We start from the raw sequence: 17844 nt of genomic DNA on the forward strand, positions 1-17844 counted from the left end.
AAGATTGATTGTACCTTGGTTTTGGCATTGACGCTGGCACCTTGCTGTAGCAGAAAATTCACCATCTTGGCATTTCCGTAGTGACAGGCCACTATCAGAGGGGTATATCCAAGCTGAGGTGTAGAGAGGATGGGGAGGTCATTCGGAGAAAAAAAAAACTGTTGTTTGCAAATTTGTCTGATTTTTTGTACCTGCTGGTGAAGAAGCTACAACAAACTGTCACAGATACGGTGCCCTCCCAATGATGTTAATGTATGATACGGATGTTGCCATGCCTCCCAAAGGCCAGCAGGTGGCAGATATGCTGAACTAATATCTATGTGTTACTTTTTGTGGTTTACGGGTTGGGAGACTGCTGCAGTGAGTGCACATAATATAAGGCACATAATACTTGAAATTCCCTTTAATTAAACATGTCTATGATGAGTCTGCTTGAAAATAACATGATTAGTGACTCGTTTTTGTTTGTGGTTGTGTGTTTTTACCTTAGTCTGCTGATCCAAGTTGGCATCATTTTTGGCCAGTACTTCTGCTGCATTGACCCTGTCCTCTTGGGCAGTGAGATGCATAGGAGTCAGTCCACTCTGCAACATACAAAGTACATTGTTGTCTTAGTGTCTTTGTGTGTTACTACTTAGGTTAAAGACTTTCGGTTACGTGGGGCACTGCGGAAAAACACAAACCTATGACTCAATCCCTGCTGTGCACCTTGAATGGTTGCAAACATAAACATGCAAGATACTATGTCCTTAACTCCTGACAATGTGAGAACTAATTGTGCCACCTGGACCCTTAGTATTTTATGTCTCATTCGTATCAACACAAGTGTCTGACAAAAATAAGCATGTGTCATTGTTTGTGTGTGACCTTGGTGGCTGCGTTGACGTGAGCTCCTTTTCCCAGCAGCAGGCTGGCCATCTCAGCGTGTCCTTCCTGGGCTGCCAGGTGTAGAGGGCTGACCCCCTGCTTGGTCAGAATGTTGGTCTCTGCTCCGTACTGCAGCACCGCTAATGCAATTTTCGTCTGGTTCTTTTTGGCTGCGATGTGGAGAGGGGTGTAGCCGTTCTGCACAGGGAGGGAGGTGAACAGTTACATGCTATAACAACATAACTTTTTAAAACAATTTTTTTTGCAATGCAGCTTAAATCTAGAATAGCAAGAATATCTTAGGTTTTGCCATCAGCTCAAAATTAAAAAAAAGACTTCCTTACAACACTTTCAAACTCCACAATTGCACTGAAAGTACTGAGGTGCAGGATTCACTGGACAAACTGCATTACTTGATCACTAGGGCTGCAACAGGCTGCAAATTATTTCCATGATGTCAAATGTCAAAATGACAAAAGTGAAAATTCTCGTAACATTTCATAAACATGTCAAAGAGCCTGGAGTGATTTTGCTGTTGCTTTTTTTTGTCCATCCAATAGACTCTTCTATCTTAAATAACAAAAAAAGCAGCAGATCTTAACATTTAAGAAGCTGGAACCAGCAAATATTAGACTGGGTTTATCAATCAATTATAAAAGTATTTGGCAATTAATTTTCTTTTGATCGACTAATCAATTAGTCGACTAGTCGTTGCACCTCTTTATGATCACAGAGTACAGTAACAGCCACTGCTGAAGGCAGCACATACTATTTTCTATCAAGCACTTTTCATTTTTAAACTCCTGTCCAACCTTTGCAGCAGCATGAGGCGATGCCCCTTTATCCAGCAGCAGCAGGGCTACATCTTGGTTGTCATAGTGAGCTGCCACATGCAGCGGAGTTAGGCCATTCTGTAAGAGGAAGCATTCAATTCAGTTATTGATATATCTGTTATGGAGCAGTGATGGGATTTTGTTCTTTTTTCTCTTCCTGCTTCTAACTCCATCTCACTGAAGTGAATAACTTTGCACTAAAATCTTACTCTATGTCTTATACTCAAATATAAATAATCCAGATTTTTTTTTGGTTCACCTTGCCAGCATCATCAGGCAGAGCTTTGCGTTGAAGCAGAAGTTGTGCTACATCGAGGCTTCCATATTTGGCTGCTACATGTAATGGAGTGAATCCTTTCTGTAGAGGGAAGAAAAGAAAAGACTGTTGCAAACCTGCATGTCCAAACTGTTTAACTGTGAGCCGATATAAGAATCCTCTATTCACCTTGGTGGCCATTGAGTGTGAGGCTCCGGCCTCCAACAGCACGGCAGCTGTCTCTACCTGGCCCTCTCTGGCTGAAATGTGGAGGGGAGTGTAACCGTTGGTGGTGGCAGCATCCGGATGAGCCATGTGCTGCAGCAGCAACTGGACAATGTCAGTTTTCCCCAAACGGGACGCAATGTGGAGGGGAGTCTGGTCCTCCTGTGGTCGAGGGATGAAACAGTTGTACAAATATGAGAGTTAGAGAGTTAATGTGAGAGGGAAACAAAAGTAGCAGAGAGATGGGTAGATGCAATAGAGTTAGAAAAAATAAACACACGGAGGCCAGAGCTGAGGCTAGCATCACCATGATGCAAGCCAGTGGATGAAATATGGGTATTTACGATAAACAGAAGGAAACAGTGATTAACGCTGATGAGGCGACAGCTGACTCACCCTGGCCATGGCATCCACCAACGCGCCATTCCTCAGCAAACAGCGAACCACTTCCATCTGACCTGCTCGTGCTGCCATGTGGAGAGCTGTCTCACCACGCTGATGTGCAGAGATAGAGCATTTATGAGCATTAAGATGCTGTGTGAAACACTTCTGAGAATACCTGCTAGGCAGCTGCGTAAGGAGAACAGACGGTTGAAAAAAGGCTGTATACTTCGTGCCATATGTATTTCTGACTGCTGACAACAGAGCACCGAACAAATCATTTGTCAGTACTCACAATGTTACGGACGTCTGGAGATGCTCCGTTCTGTAGCAGGAGTAAAACAATGTTGAGGTGGCCCATGAAGGCGGCTACATGGATGGGCGTCAGACCAGACTAGAAGATGAAAGTCAGAGGAGGATGAGCCTTAAGTTCAGGTTCTGTACAGAAAATGCACTGTATTCAAAAGATGCTATTCTGAGATAATGTGTCTCACCTCAGTAATGGCCTGAATGGAGGCTCCATATTTGATCAACAGCTCCATCACCTTCACCCTGTTCTTCTTACAGGCGATATGGAGAGGAGTGAAGCCATTCTGGTAGAGAGAGTGACAATGAAACAAACAGATACATACTTTATCCACATACATCTAGAGAAGAAATTGCAATTTTGATCTTAATGTATAATCCAAACAAAATATTACATTGGTAAATAAGAAATATAATAAATACGTATACAGTTTATGACATCTGTTTCACTGTTGGCGAATGGTTACGTCTTACAGAAGAGACTGGCGTCTTTTCCCTGTGAGTACCTACCAGTGCTCTAATGTTGGGATTGGCCTTCTTGTCCAGCAGAAGCTTGGTGACTCTATAGTGGCCACAGTGAGCGGCCACGTGCAGCGCTGTGAGGTAGTCCAGTGTGACATCATCAACAGGCGCCTTGTGCTGCAGCAGGAGCTTAACGCACTCTATGTGGTCTCCCTGGGCCGACATGTGTAGCGGGGACAGTCCGTTCTGTATGAGGACAAAAGTGACGAAGTGATGAGTAGATGCAAACGGTCAAAAAAGGCGGAAATTGAAGATGGCCTGAAGTTTTTGATTGGCATACAGAATCAGAATCAGAATCAGAAATACTTTAATACACTACCTTGGTTCTGGCTAGGAGCGGAGCTCCTTTCTCCAGCAGAATTTCCACAGCTGGGTCATGTCCACTCCTGGCTGCACAGTGCAGGGGGGTCAGCCCATCCTGAAGATGGCACGAACACACACATATGTATGAAATGTAAACATGAATCCTGTTTTGATAAAAGAGGTAACTGCCAAGTGATTGCTACGGGAAAAAAGAGAAAGAGTCTCACCCTGGTTTTAGCATCTATCTGAGCTCCTCGGTCCAACAGCAGGGCCACCATGTTGGTGTTGCCTCTCTTGGAGGCCACATGGAGAGGTGTTATCCCATTCTGGAAAGGAGAGAGAAAAAAAGGAAAGTTGACTTTACCACAAATATGGTTCAGTTTAGGAGGCAAAAATGCAATTCATGGTTGTGATTGGGAGCTGAATATCATAGAATCTGTTCTAATAAGAGTTTGAATTATTTTGATTTCTATTCCAGTTGAGTTGAGGATGACATCAGGAAGTTATATCACTAACTACTTATGTCACAACTACCCAACTGTATTAAAAAGACTATAATCCTGAATAGAATAATAGAACAAACTGTCTGCAAGCCTCAGTGTGAAACTACACATCCAGTTCTAAGAGCTAGCAGTTGATATGCTGAGAAGTGGAAACATGGCGCTAACCCTGGCTGTGAAGTCCACAGCAGCTCCTCTGTTCAGCAACAGGGTGGAGACATTCACGTTACCATAGTGAGCCGCGATGTGCAGAGGGGTGAACCCACTCTGTTTGAGACAGACGGGGAGAGAGGAAGGAGAGGGGGGAAAGGAAGAGAAGTTGGAAAAAAGGAAGAAATATAAGATCGGTTGAAGGAGCAGGTTAGGAAAAACAGGTTGCAAAAGAAGAAAGAAAGAATGAAAAACATAGAGAAAGAAAGAAAGAAAGAAAGAAAGAAAGAAAGAAAGAAAGAAAAAAAAGATCAGATTGCTCTGTAGCAGATACAGAAAAAGGAGTCTAACTCTACAGCAGCACTATTATCATGAGACAGCATGCTGAGAAAAGAAACCAGACACGTCAGGGTAAGAAGAAGAATAAAGAATGAGCATACCCCCAAAATAGCACATGTGATACATAATGCATGCAAAACCCCTGTAATTCTGCCATGCTTGCTAAAAAAAAAAATGGTGAGAAAAAAGTCAGAGGGCTGAAAATAAAGGGACATTAAAAAAACAAAACTGAACAAACACAAAGCGACTACGCACTATGTGTATCTGCCTGGACGGACAAATGGACATTTATATATGTATGCTACAGATATATCAATCTCTACAGTACACAGTTGTAGGTGGGTTTACTCCTTACCTTCCCATTCTGATAGACATGGTGCAATTTAATTAAAAAACAGAGTTAACTTAAAGATCAACAACGTGTTTCAGAGAGGAAAAAGAAACAATGGTATCAACGTGCTGAGAAGTACACATGCTGTAGGTGACGCAGAGGAAAAAGAGCAGTAAATAAAGAGGTGACATTTTATTGAAAATATGTTTCAGTTCAGAATCTGTAATGCGAATATATCTTAAAAACACAGAAATATAAAACAAGTAATCGATAACTAAAATTCAACAGTCTCTGTGATCTATCAATACAAAACAGTGTCTTTCACTGTCAGCCATGCAGGAGTGTGTAGTACGGCATCAACCGGCTGCATGCATTCATATGAATGGTACATAATTTCTGACATGCTTCATAATTCCTCATCAAATAAGGCACACATTGGGACGTAAGAGCTGAAAGAGATGGTCAGAAGTGACAGAAAGCAATACAATGAAGTGGTGATGAGTCTGAATGTATACCTCCGTGGTTCTATTGACCATCATCTGGTTAGGATGCATTAAAAAGAGAAGGGGGGATAAAGGGTATAGGGTTGTTAGGGGAGAGGGCTTATCACCACAGGCACAAAGAAACACAGGGTAAGTCAACAAAGTCACACAAAGAGGAGAAAAGGAATGCATCCTAAGAGGCTCTGTACATTCATATTAATATAGTAATCCATAAAATCAATAAACCTCTCAGCATGAAGAATAAATCTTTCAGTCGGATGCATTACGACACAATTCCTCATTCCCCCTCTCATTTGTAAGAAACCCTTCCCCTCCTTACTGCTTCTATTCTCCCACTGTCGCTCGCTTCACCTCCACCTGTCTCCCTCCCTCACCTTAGACTGCACGTCGGCGTTGTGGTCGTTCTGGAGCAGCAGCGCGGCGGACTTTGTGTCGTCCTTGCGGGCCGCGATGTGCAGAGCCGGGAGCCGGACCTTGCCCTTGGTGTCGTGCTCCAGCAGCAGCGAGACGACTGAGTTGTGGCCCTGCTGGAGAGCGATGGCAAGGGGGGTGAAGCCATCCTGGAGGAGCAGAGAAGAAGGAACACGATGGAGGCATTTAGCTTTACAATCTGTATAATTCAACATGTGTACAGGTATCTTAAACACAAACACACCTCTGTTGCAATGCTTTGGTTGCCTTCGTTTTCCAACAGGTATCTCACCACCTCCAAGTGACTCTCCTGGGCTGCCATGTAGAGCGGAGTGAAGCCATTCTGTCGAGGTAAATACAGACACGCACGCACGCACGCACACACACACACACACACACACACACACACACACACACACACACACACACACACACACACACACACACACACACAGATGGCATGAGATCATATTCTTGTTGTGTTTTCTAGAGACATTTTCTTTAGATTCTGATCATTGATGAGCTTCTGACCTGTGACTGAGAGTTGATATTCGCTCCTCTCTTCACCAGTAGTCTCACCACTTCTTTTTGTCCAGCCAGTGAGGCGATATGGAGGGCCGTGTTCCCTTTCTGTAGAGAAAAACAGGGTTATGGCCACAAGCCAAGTGTATTTCATGTGTGTGTGTGTGTTGGCACTGACACCTTACAAATCAGAGCTGGTTGAAAGAAGGGCAGGTATAAAAGGTGTAACGGGCACAGAAACCTCCAGTGGGGTAAGAATTATTCAGATCCTTACACTCTCAAGTGAAGTAAGTTGCATGTTGATAGTACACAAATGTTTTGATCTCGGATGTGTTTGTATTTCAGGGCGTGAAGGTTACTGACTGATTAATATTAAAGGCCAAATACATGGGCAGCAGGGTGACAGATTCCTTGCTCAGCTGTTAAGTGTTGCAAGCCGTTAAACGTGACACATTCGGCATCCGCAGAGTCAAGCTACTTGCCCCACAATCACCCCATCCCTGCTTTTCCTTTCCAGTAAAAACAGAATATCCAATATCTAATATGATGCAGTCATGTGCTTACTTAGAGTAGAGACACACGTAAGACATTCTTGTTGGATTTTGCTAGAGAACACATCGTGAACATATAAAGTTACAAAATTAAACTCTCTTCCTTGACGTTCTCCCTCCTAAATCACCCTCTCGTCCACCTCCACCCCTTGTGAATCAAGTTTCATAGTTCAAGACAGGAGCAGTGATTTACATAGCATTTTGCAACTGATACCACTTTCATCTCCTGCTTTCTCTTTCCATCACTCTGTCACCCGGCTATCACTGTCCTCCCTCCGTCCCTCCTCCCTTTTTATTCCACGAATGTTTCCTCGATTTAGAGTTAAAGAGCACACTGTGTTCATGTCTGGAAAGTCTGAAAGCATAACAACTTGCGAAACATTAATATGCACCTTAGTTGAGGAGTCAACAGGTGCTCCTCTCTCTAGCAGCTCCTCTACTAAGTCCTTGTGTCCCTCCTTCGCAGCCAGATGTAGCGCATTCAGACCGTTCTGGAGGGAAAACAAAAAGAAAACATCATCATACAACTTCAAGGAAACCAACCTGGCGAAACAAACGTGTTTATTGCTTAAATGTAGGGACACAAAATCATATTGTGATCATTTTACACAGATGTTACGATTTTCATTATACACCTTTTGCCAAAAGAAAATGCAGCTTCTGCTTATTGGATATTGCAGTGTCACGATTATGAGAATATTTCAATTAATTGTGCAGCCATACATATGTAAGTAGTCCTCAACAAGTTACATTACATAGAGCTTTCCAATAAAGGTGCACTGAAATACAGTATTCCTGCAATCGATGCATAGCATCCTTGTTAAATCTACAGCAATATAAAGTCTGGATGCATCATGCCATTATGAGGCAATAATGTGAGGTGCTGTACTGAATTACACTATATTGTACAGATGTGATGATATTTCTTTAAGATGACATTACAAAAATGTTATGTCTTGCTGGAACATCAACAATATTATGATCAGAGAAAAAAAGTCAAATGTCATTGTGTGTAAAGTATGAAGGAACCCTGCATGTCGCATTGTCACAGCAGGATAATGATCAAGTTAAGTTACCAGATCTGCAGTTCTGAAAAATGTCAATACACAAACAATAAAAAGAAAAAAATAGATGCTTATTTCTCAGAATGTTGGGGGGGGATTATCATCCAGCAACTCAAACACGAGAAGCGCTGCATCAGTCAAGAGAAAATAATCTCCATCGGGCAGGTTTGGTGTGAGCGTTTCATCAAAAGGCCTCTGATCCAACAACCAGAGCTACAGGTTACAGCGCCGAGGAGGAGAGGAGAGTGTAAACGCTTCATGCTGACAGGCAATCGCAACACAACTGATGTATTTACACAACACACAGGCGGAAACAATCTCCTCTGAGATAAAAAAGATCTAAACACCCCAAAAGAATGATTCACCTCATCCTCCTCTTCATCCATTCTGCGCGGTGTCTCGCTGAAATGCGCAGAACTAGTATTCGGGTATTTCAAACCGTGACCTTGTTGTTATCCTTCTGGTTTCCTTCTCCGGTTTCTTAAAACCAAGTGTCAAACTACCTCTGTCCTCTCTGTTTCTTCTCTCTATCTATCTGCCTTCTTAAATGGTGCGCCAAACTGGATTTAGAAGTGATGGAGCTCCCAACCAACAACGGCGGTCCTCCGCCTCCTCCTTCCACAACCTCCTGGTTTAGATCCAAGCTTTAGCGACTGTCTGCCTCTTTTCCCCTCCTTGCAAGCTCTATGGGTTTCAGAGAGGAGCTGTGCCTACTGGTTCTGAAGGCTCTCCTGGCACTAATGTAAAAGAGGAGCTGTTATGTTGCTAACACCTCAATCATTGCCCCCTTCCTTTGCTTGTGCACGTACGTCATGCACACACACACACACACACACACACACACACACACACGCACACACACACAAATTTCGAAATGAGTACTCGTGTACACACATACTCTCTTTCTCTCTTCTTTCTCTCTCTCTCTCTCTCTCTCTCTTCTTTCTCTCTCTCTCTCTCTCTGAGTTGCCAAATGCCAAACAGCCAAAGGGGTGTCATGTTTCTGCACAGTCATAGAGGGTATGTAGGACACACACACACACACACACACACAAACATGGATATTCATATATAGAAGCCGCTGAAAATGTCAACCTTTCAGACAGATAAAAGAGGGCATTCCTCAGAGGCCAAAGTTTATAAGTGAGTGTCCGGCCAAGTGAGTGACTGTCGGAGATACAGTATATGACATGACTTTAAAAGGTTAGCACACGAGCCACACCCAAAAAAACTGAGCTCTGCAAATTGTGACAAGAAGTACTTAAAAAGTAAACTGGACATGTACTTCAGAAAACTTACTCAAATGACCCGTTGCCCCCCGCATAAGATTACTGACGAAATCTGAGTCAGCAGGAATTAATCTGCAATTAACATTTAAGTATGTTACAAAGAATTGGTTTGTCTTTTAAAAAAAATTATAAATACATAATTAAGTCAACAAAATGTCAAAGAATCATAAAAGTGCCAGTTAACAGCTCTAAAAGTACAAGAGCTGTTAAGTAAGTGCAAGTATAAAGGGCCAAATCCCTTTTGAGAATTTGGCATTTTTGCTTGATAAGTGACTTAAAGGGAATTTTTTCTTTTTTTTCATAGGAGAAAAAACAAACGCTATTGGCAGAGTAGATCGCTTCAACCAGCAGCCACAAAACAGGTTGCAATATGTAACCTGGAGGCAACCTTGACAGCCAAAGTCTGTGCCATAAAAGTGCTTGTTTTGCCACTGACAGTCACAGATTGCTTTTCTAATTATTTGATAACGATACAGAAAGGATCCCTACTCAGAAAGACCTTACTGTTAAAGAGTAAGATCCTTTTTGATTTAACAGCAAAAGCTCCAGTGCTCTTTTCAAAGCCCAAAATAGGGCCCAGGTTTAAAAAAAATAATTGTACTCTAGTTTATCAGCTGATTGATATACTGACTCACCCTTTCAGAATACCATGGACATCATAATTTTATCATCATCGTCATCATCATCATCATCATCATCATCATCATCATCATTATCATGTGTTGGGTGTGGTTATACCGAGCTGGAGATGCTCGACATTCTCTGCTGTGGATCATTTCACTTCAGACAGTCATTACTCACACTACTCAGTCAGCCGGTGACATTTTCACCACAGTGCCAACAGACGAGATGAAACGACTTCCAAATGTGAGACTAGATGCTCTTTCCTGCCGTTTTTGCGAGTTTCAGTTTCGAAATGATGGACTCAATGACACAGCAAGAATGAGGTAATCTTATTAGTGTGTTTCAATCACATTTCAACCATTATGTATTCCAGGAGAGACAAGCAAAAACCCCCCAGCAGGCTCACACATTCTGATCTAAATCTCCTTTTGCTCTGATTCCTCTGAGCTGTAAGTGAAAGCTTCATTTAGCTAATGGAAGTTCAACCCGATGCGGTGATCCCTGGCAGTTTGTAGTGCTTCCTGGCAGGAGGGACGCTGTTGAGCTCCATCCAACGCACATTAAAAATCACGCCCTCATGACCGCCGACCTTTGCTATAATCGCATATGATAAATAAAGTTTATTTGGTGTTGTCTATACAGGCCAAAGTGCTAGAGGGGGTGACGGTTGGAGGAAAAAGAGGAAATAATGTAAATGCATGCAGATTATAAAATAATATCACTTACTGGGGATTAACATTTGGCTAGATTAGAGGGGGAAGTAGGGCCTTTAAATTGTGAGGACATGAAAACCAAACGGCTCACGCACACAAACAGAAAAATTACACACTCATATGGGACAAACTCTCACACACATGCACACACAGACACAGCCTTTCCAAACTGAGCATATGACATAAACATACAAATACACAGCTGTGTGGGAGCTACAGTTTTCTGCCAAGAAGGTGTTTTGTGTATCTCATTCATAAAATCTGTGCAACAGTTTGACTGTGAGATTTGGCCGACAGGACAGTGTATCTCTGTCTCTTGCTCTCTTTAACTAACTTGGACAGCCTTCTGCCCTTGGCACCAGACTCTGGCCCTCACCGCTCTGTTGCTGCTTTCTAGGATCTGACTCTCCAGTTATTAATGAACACACACCGCCACGGGTAACTCTACAAATTCCTGCGTGACGTTCCAGCGTCTCCCGCTGACTTCCAGATGTAGTTTGACTTAAGTTAAGAGACCACTGATGATGTTACATTCTGGTTCATATCCGATAACACCAGTGAAAGTAGTAGTGTATGTTGTGGGTGTTTTTCTGTAACCCTTATGGAAGTAAATACTGCCATTTACTGAAACATAAACTGTAATATATCAAAAATGCAAAATACAAAAAACATGCCAAAATATTATCCTTTTGTTTCAAGACTATTTTAAAAAATGAAAGGAATATATATTTTGATAATACACTGGTAATATATACTCATTTTGTACTAAATAAATCATCATTTAAAACATATTTTGATTTTTTAAAATACATGGTAACATCTTTCACAATATATGTAAAATGTCAATAATTGGTATATTTGTCATTACAATATAATATATAATACAATAAATATGGAGACATCACTCATTTCAAACATACTGTAAGCCTGTGTAATAAGTAATTAAAAGGTGAAATTATCATCAGAACGCGGTTTACTTTACACAAATAACGGCAAAAAACAGGAAAGAATGTTTACATATTAGATCTATCTATATCTAAAACATATTTCCGTTGCATAAGGTAGCAAACTGTACTCTGACTATTACGAAAACAGGATGTTATTCCACCATGACTATGATAAACATTTAAATCACACTGTCAAACACTGTGCTTGATAAATAGCTGATCGGTTGAGTTTCCTTCACTTTAAAGTTACAGCACATTTGTTGCAGTTTGTTACTTCCATTAAACCGGACTGCACATGTTTAGACCTATATGATATTTTGTCTTATCACTAGAGCTCTGACTCTACTGACTCCAATGCTGACGGCACTCTTGCAGTTAATGGCTCTATAATTGTGTGGGGTGCTTTTCCTCTGATAAGATTTTGATCCATCCATTTCCTTGAAAGCAATTTCTGTGGCTAATCATAAGTAACATGATACTTCTGAATGATCACCTAGTATCATTGTGGAAATGGTTGTGGAAATTGGTTTGTCCTTGAAAATATCATTATGGTTCAGCTGGCATCATATCTGGGCAACTTGGAATCAGCACTGTCAGAATGGTCATACAACTGTGTTCTACACAAACATACATCTGGTTAACTGTAGCAGACCCTCTGCAGTAGTACGTATGATTGGTTTGACTACACTTTTCCACTGACAGACAAACAAGTATAGATATGAAATGTTTCTCATTAAGCTGTGATAGAGGAGCCATGAACATGTGATCATGAAGAAGTACTGGATGACTGGTAATCAGACACAGTATCACTGTCAAGCTACGTGCCTGGAGGAAGGCTACATGTACTGGACGTGTAGGAATGTCTGTATGTATGTGTGTAAGCTTGTGCATGCATTCAAGTATGTGTGGTCGGAAACACACACGGTAACATGCACACATGGATTTACAATTATCTAACGTAAACAGGAAATAACATGAAGAGGGAGAATGTGTGTGTCTCCACAAGTTTTATTCACTTTGAAGTAACTTTGTCAATGCGCAAGCGTGTGTGTGTCTGTGTGTGTGTGAGACAGAGAGACAGAGAGACAGAGAGAGAGAGAGAGGAAAAGAGAGAGGGAGATCATATGATCAGTTCTTTAATACAATTAAGATAAGCTACCATCAAATGCTTAAGGCCAAGGTCGTTGCTAAGTTCTATTTTTCTCTTAGGACTTTAACAAAGTAATATCTACTGCATTACTTTATATTGGCAACTCTCTCTCGAAAACACACACACACACACACACACACACACACACACACACACACACACACACACAGAGCATCAGTGGGATATATATGAAAATGTCACTTGCATTTTTGGTCACCTGACAGGGGCTCAAATGTGATCATCTGACCCTTGACACATGAAGGGCAGGGATATCCTGTTGCAGGCCAAGGAGCGGTGTGTCTGTATGTGTGTGTGTGTGTGTGTGTGTGCGGGTGTGCATATGTGTGAGAGAGAGAGTCAGGCTTCCCTTTTGTTGCACAAAACAAAACCCATGGTGCCCATGAAAACAAATAGTAGAGCAATGCGTGGGCAGTTGCCACTTCCTGTCTGCCAGCCAATGAGAGCCTGGTGTATAAATAGTTGCTATTAAACTGTTGGAAAATAACAAAAGGCCACAGCAATGAGACGGCACAAAATGTGAGGAGCTGACGATATGCATGGCCACACACAACACACACACACACACACACACACACCACACACACACACACACACACACACACACACACACACACACACACACACACACAAACACACCCACACACTCTCACGTAGCCACACTGCTTTAAGCTACCTCGTGACTACTGTAAATCATCCTGACACTGGGCAGGGGTGGGGGGTGTACGGAGATCTAGGGGGAAGCATTTTTCACCCTCCTCAATCCCTCCTCCCCTGTGGAATGTGGGTGAGGGTAGGGGGTGAGAACAGCTGTCCGAGGGGACGCAGACCCATCAAATACAGCAGAGATTGGATGGAAGAATGGGTGTGGTGTAACAGGGGAAGAGCAGGGGTGTAACTGTAGATGTGGTTATTATGATCTTGTGAGGGCAGCCTGGCTGGTTAAGGTATGCACTGACCGAGTTCAGTAGTGTGATGCCACCGTGACACAGCGGAGTCAAGGTTAGATTCAGCAGGTTTCACAGACAAACCAGTCAACAGCTCTGACCTACTGTGACAGTAGCATGTAATGAATGTGGTGCATGTCATACAACCATAAATTCAACTTAACAGCTGATTTCAGATGTTTTTGGTGTGCTAATTCTGACCAGATTTCGGTGTGTTTAATATTCAGACACAGTCAAAACTGTATCCAGTTCATAAAAAGTGTGTATTTGCTACAGCTGCTGACAAGAGAAACATATTTACTTTAAATAAGACAAATACTATAATAAATTGACTATGAAACAGCCTGTTTTCCTTGGCTAAAAATCCTAATTTGTTGCTAACATCCATATGAGATAAGAAGTATGTCTCTAAGTCAGAAGACAATAGTGCATACACACACAATACTTATGTGTAAACTTAAAATAGGCCACTTTTAAGACTAAATTATTTCATGACCTTACATTTACCTCTCAAACATTTTGTTGCTATGTGTGTGAATATGTGTACGACAGTCCATAAAAATATCATATATATTCTCGCACACAACTGAACAACACAGGAGCACTACTTTCCTGTCACTATTTTGAACAATCAAATTCTTAACTCCAACAAATAACTCCATAAAGGCCATTATGGTGCAAATAAGCCAAACAAAAAACTGGCAGTAAATGATAAATAATCACTCATTGAAGGTAGTGTGATATTCACAGGTACATTGCTATAGTGTGGTGGTCCATTTGTAAAGATAAAGCCTCGGACACAATGCTTTTTTTACAAATTAAAAACACACACATCATCAGATGTTACACCAGATGTTAGACGTAGCCCCTGTTGGGGCAGGTGAGAAATTTTCTTACCTGGTTACAGGTGCTGATGTCAACTCCATTTTTCAGGAAGTCGAGGACTTTGTCAATGTTCCCTGCTCTGGCAGCCCGCAGGAAACTGGTGTTACTGTCAGACTGGAGAGATGTAGACAGAAAAGAGGTTTATGTTAGTAACAGGGAGACAAGCATGTTTATAATTTTAGTTTTGAGATCTACTTTGGTGTTTCTGGTAAAGCTGGAATACGCATAAAGGTAACAGTAAGAGTTAGTTTGAGAACTTTTTTCAGTCTTTTATTTGATTATTTAACATCATGTTTTATTGAGTTATGTTTACAAGACATCTGCATTAAAAAATTCAAGTTAATTTAGAAAGATGGATGTGGTTTGTTATTGCAGTGCATGATGGGAATTTATTTGATGTAAAAAGCTAATATAGCGGGTTCAGAGAGGGTTTTATGGTTATTATGGATGTCAGACTTCCTGCTCGTATCAATAGTTTGTCTGAGTAGGCTTTTCTAAATTTAACCACGAGCCATTAAGGCTGCACAAGCAGCTGTAACACATGCATACAAACACACACACACACACACACACACACACGCATGCTCTATTTTTTGCTCATGTAAACATACATATAGAATTTAATGTTTCTCACTGAACTCTTGACTCCTTGAATGTTTTATACTTGAACAGTCAACTATCACAGCTGAGAGTACCAGAATAATAAGATCACAGTTAATTGTGTAAATCTTTATAAATAATAAGAAGAAATAAAACGCATATAATAAACGCAACAAATATAACTCAAAGTTTAATTGAAGATAATGGTTAAAAACACATAAAATCTTGTGCATAAATAATTGTTCGTCCGTTCGTTTTCTTTTCCGCTTTTCCCTGAGGGTTGCGGGATGTTGCCGCTTTTTATCCTCCTGAGGGGTTGCAGGGCTTACTGGGGCCAAATCCAGTTCTACTCATAGGCGAAGGCCAGGGTAGTCGCCAGCTCATTGCAGGACCCTTACTGATGGCAGTGGCTGCCCCACAGGGTGCCAACTGCACATCAGGAGCAATTCTGGGGTTCAGTATCTTGCTCAAGGATACTTCGGCATGTAGCTCAGTCCCACCCCAGGGGAGCCGGGGATTCGAACCAGCGACCTTCCGATCACTGGTCCACCAGCTCTACCCACTGAGAATTGATATTCTTATGGAGTAATATATCTGTGGTGAGCCAAATTCAGCTTCTCTATCACACGAAGTAACACAAAGACAAGCAGCATCTGATGTACAGAAAGCAGGAAATGTTTTCCTCTTGAATGATGATCCATGCAGTTAATCAGTCAGAAGTAATTTCCTTTGGATCAACTCCATGTTAAATAATCGATTTACAATGAACTTTTACAAAGATATTACCTCACAAACTTTACAGAGCTCCTATTGTACAACATGAATGTCACACTACTGTTGCAAAGCATGTCCTGGCTGTACTGAGTGTTGACGAGCTTTAAAGCTCTTTAGAGGGGTTAAGACAGCAACATGTCGATCAAACACACACTGGGTGTCAACTTATGAGGTCAGCACCATCAAACTCCCCATCGCACATTTTGGATGAGGCCACACCCTTTCACAGGATCAAGGGTCAAACCTCTCACATATGATGTCATCACACACACGTCAGCAGGAAAGAGATTAACACAACATCTCCTCAATGCAACATTTGTAACAGAAAAGCTGATAACCTTTGTCTCTCTCTCTGTCTCTTACCAGTGGATCATCAGCGTCAGAGCCGGAGTCAGCTGCTCTGTAGTAGTCAGCGTGATGGTTCTTTAATGCTCTATCTGATCCACAGACTTGACATGATGCTGCGTTGCCCATGGTTAACACCCAAATCAGGTAATAATCGTCCAGCTATGTCTGGAAAAACTGTTGCCTTTCTCTGCTTGGCTTACTGTATTGACGTATACAGTCCAGCAAAGTCCGCTCCTTGCAGTTTTTCACTTTGTTTCCTGAAGTTAAAAGCCTCTCAAGCCCACTTTCCTGATGTTTCGCTACATCAGTCAATCTTACGATCCATTAAAACTGGTCAGGTCTTCCGTCCGAATCTCACTTACGTCCCATCACCACCACTCCTTCCCCTCTCTGTGCCCTTCATCCCTTTGCCCGGACAAAACGCCTCAGTCTTGGATACCTTTCAGTGTGTGAGCTGAGCTTAGCCAAGGCCCAGTCCTGCCTCTTCCTATACCTCTCCTCTCTCAACAACAACTGCGGCCATAAACATTTAACCCTCGCCGTCTCTCCTGCGTTAGCTATTTTTATCTTTCCAGGCCCTGTCTTCAGTGAAGACCACCACCCCTTGCTGTGCCTACCCAGGGTGGGGTGCATGACAGCTGGGTTTGAGTGGGGCTGGAGACCGCACAGCCTGTGGTGCTCTCTAGGAACGGCGAGGGTCATGAAGTCGAGCCTGACCACAATGCTCGTACTTCAGTAACTTAGGTAATCCTGAAAATGTCTGGTATGTAGACAGGGGTACAGAAAACAGTACAACTGGTCCGTACTTTGTTTAAATGCACGTCATAGTATACACGCAAACAAATCCAAAAACCTGCAGCATTAGACAGAATCCAGCAGTGTACAGAAGGCACACGTGGGTCAGTACTGTCTGACTGGGTCGCAGTATGCTTTTCAGTCACTTTTGCTTTTGCTGTCTCATTTGACTCTATGCCAAGCACGCACGCACACATGCGCTCGCATGCACACATGCACGCACACACACACACACACACACACACACACACACACACACACACAGACACTCACACACAAAGATTAGATTGATTGAGAACCAGCTGTAATCTCTGTATCTACACAGGATTAGACCTGCAGTCCGTCATGTAATGGAGGATACTGGATTATACACTGTACTCTGTCCAAGTCTGCGCATACGTCTGAGAGGCATCAAAACTCTACTAAGTGTCATAAACATCTCATTAGCAGAAGCATTTATGTGCACACAAGGCCACTCGTGGTAATTGTATACTACTGTCATGGCCTGTGTCATAACACCCAGTATACTCATGGCATATTCATTTGATGAGCTGTCAAACACAGGGTTGATCCAAATAAAGTAACCTGAGTGTGTGGCTGTACCTTTCAGTGAATATTAAGCCACTTCATCTGTTCAGAGGTCATTTCATCTCTGAAGATTAACCACTACTAATTACATTTTATGTGGAT

General features: G+C 42.1%; 1 protein-coding gene across 9 annotated transcripts in view; it reads right to left on the reverse strand.

Moving 5' to 3' along the window:
• The window catches only part of ank2a (ankyrin 2a, neuronal), an 87289-nt gene that overhangs the window by 48794 nt on the left and 20651 nt on the right, over nucleotides 1–17844 (reverse strand). For 6 of the 9 annotated variants that reach the window (XM_030421630.1, XM_030421612.1, XM_030421621.1 and 3 more), the window contains exons 2-21: nucleotides 14650–14751; nucleotides 7393–7491; nucleotides 6459–6557; nucleotides 6172–6270; nucleotides 5891–6076; nucleotides 5529–5552; nucleotides 5038–5046; nucleotides 4362–4460; nucleotides 3921–4019; nucleotides 3710–3808; nucleotides 3379–3576; nucleotides 3057–3155; nucleotides 2858–2956; nucleotides 2578–2676; nucleotides 2146–2343; nucleotides 1960–2058; nucleotides 1680–1778; nucleotides 868–1065; nucleotides 486–584; nucleotides 15–113 (exon numbers count right to left, since the gene is read on the reverse strand). In XM_030421630.1, the coding sequence (XP_030277490.1) occupies nucleotides 15–113; nucleotides 486–584; nucleotides 868–1065; nucleotides 1680–1778; nucleotides 1960–2058; nucleotides 2146–2343; nucleotides 2578–2676; nucleotides 2858–2956; nucleotides 3057–3155; nucleotides 3379–3576; nucleotides 3710–3808; nucleotides 3921–4019; nucleotides 4362–4460; nucleotides 5038–5046; nucleotides 5529–5552; nucleotides 5891–6076; nucleotides 6172–6270; nucleotides 6459–6557; nucleotides 7393–7491; nucleotides 14650–14751 (2202 nt within the window). Of the gene's footprint in view, nucleotides 1–14; nucleotides 114–485; nucleotides 585–867; nucleotides 1066–1679; nucleotides 1779–1959; nucleotides 2059–2145; nucleotides 2344–2577; nucleotides 2677–2857; nucleotides 2957–3056; nucleotides 3156–3378; nucleotides 3577–3709; nucleotides 3809–3920; nucleotides 4020–4361; nucleotides 4461–5037; nucleotides 5047–5528; nucleotides 5553–5890; nucleotides 6077–6171; nucleotides 6271–6458; nucleotides 6558–7392; nucleotides 7492–8429; nucleotides 8821–14649; nucleotides 14752–17844 lie in introns of those variants that run through there. The other 3 variants (XM_030421645.1, XM_030421603.1, XM_030421639.1) reach the window with 2 other exon arrangements.

Source organism: Sparus aurata, chromosome 1 (assembly GCF_900880675.1).
Source record: "Sparus aurata chromosome 1, fSpaAur1.1, whole genome shotgun sequence".
Lineage (NCBI taxonomy): Eukaryota > Metazoa > Chordata > Actinopteri > Spariformes > Sparidae > Sparus > Sparus aurata.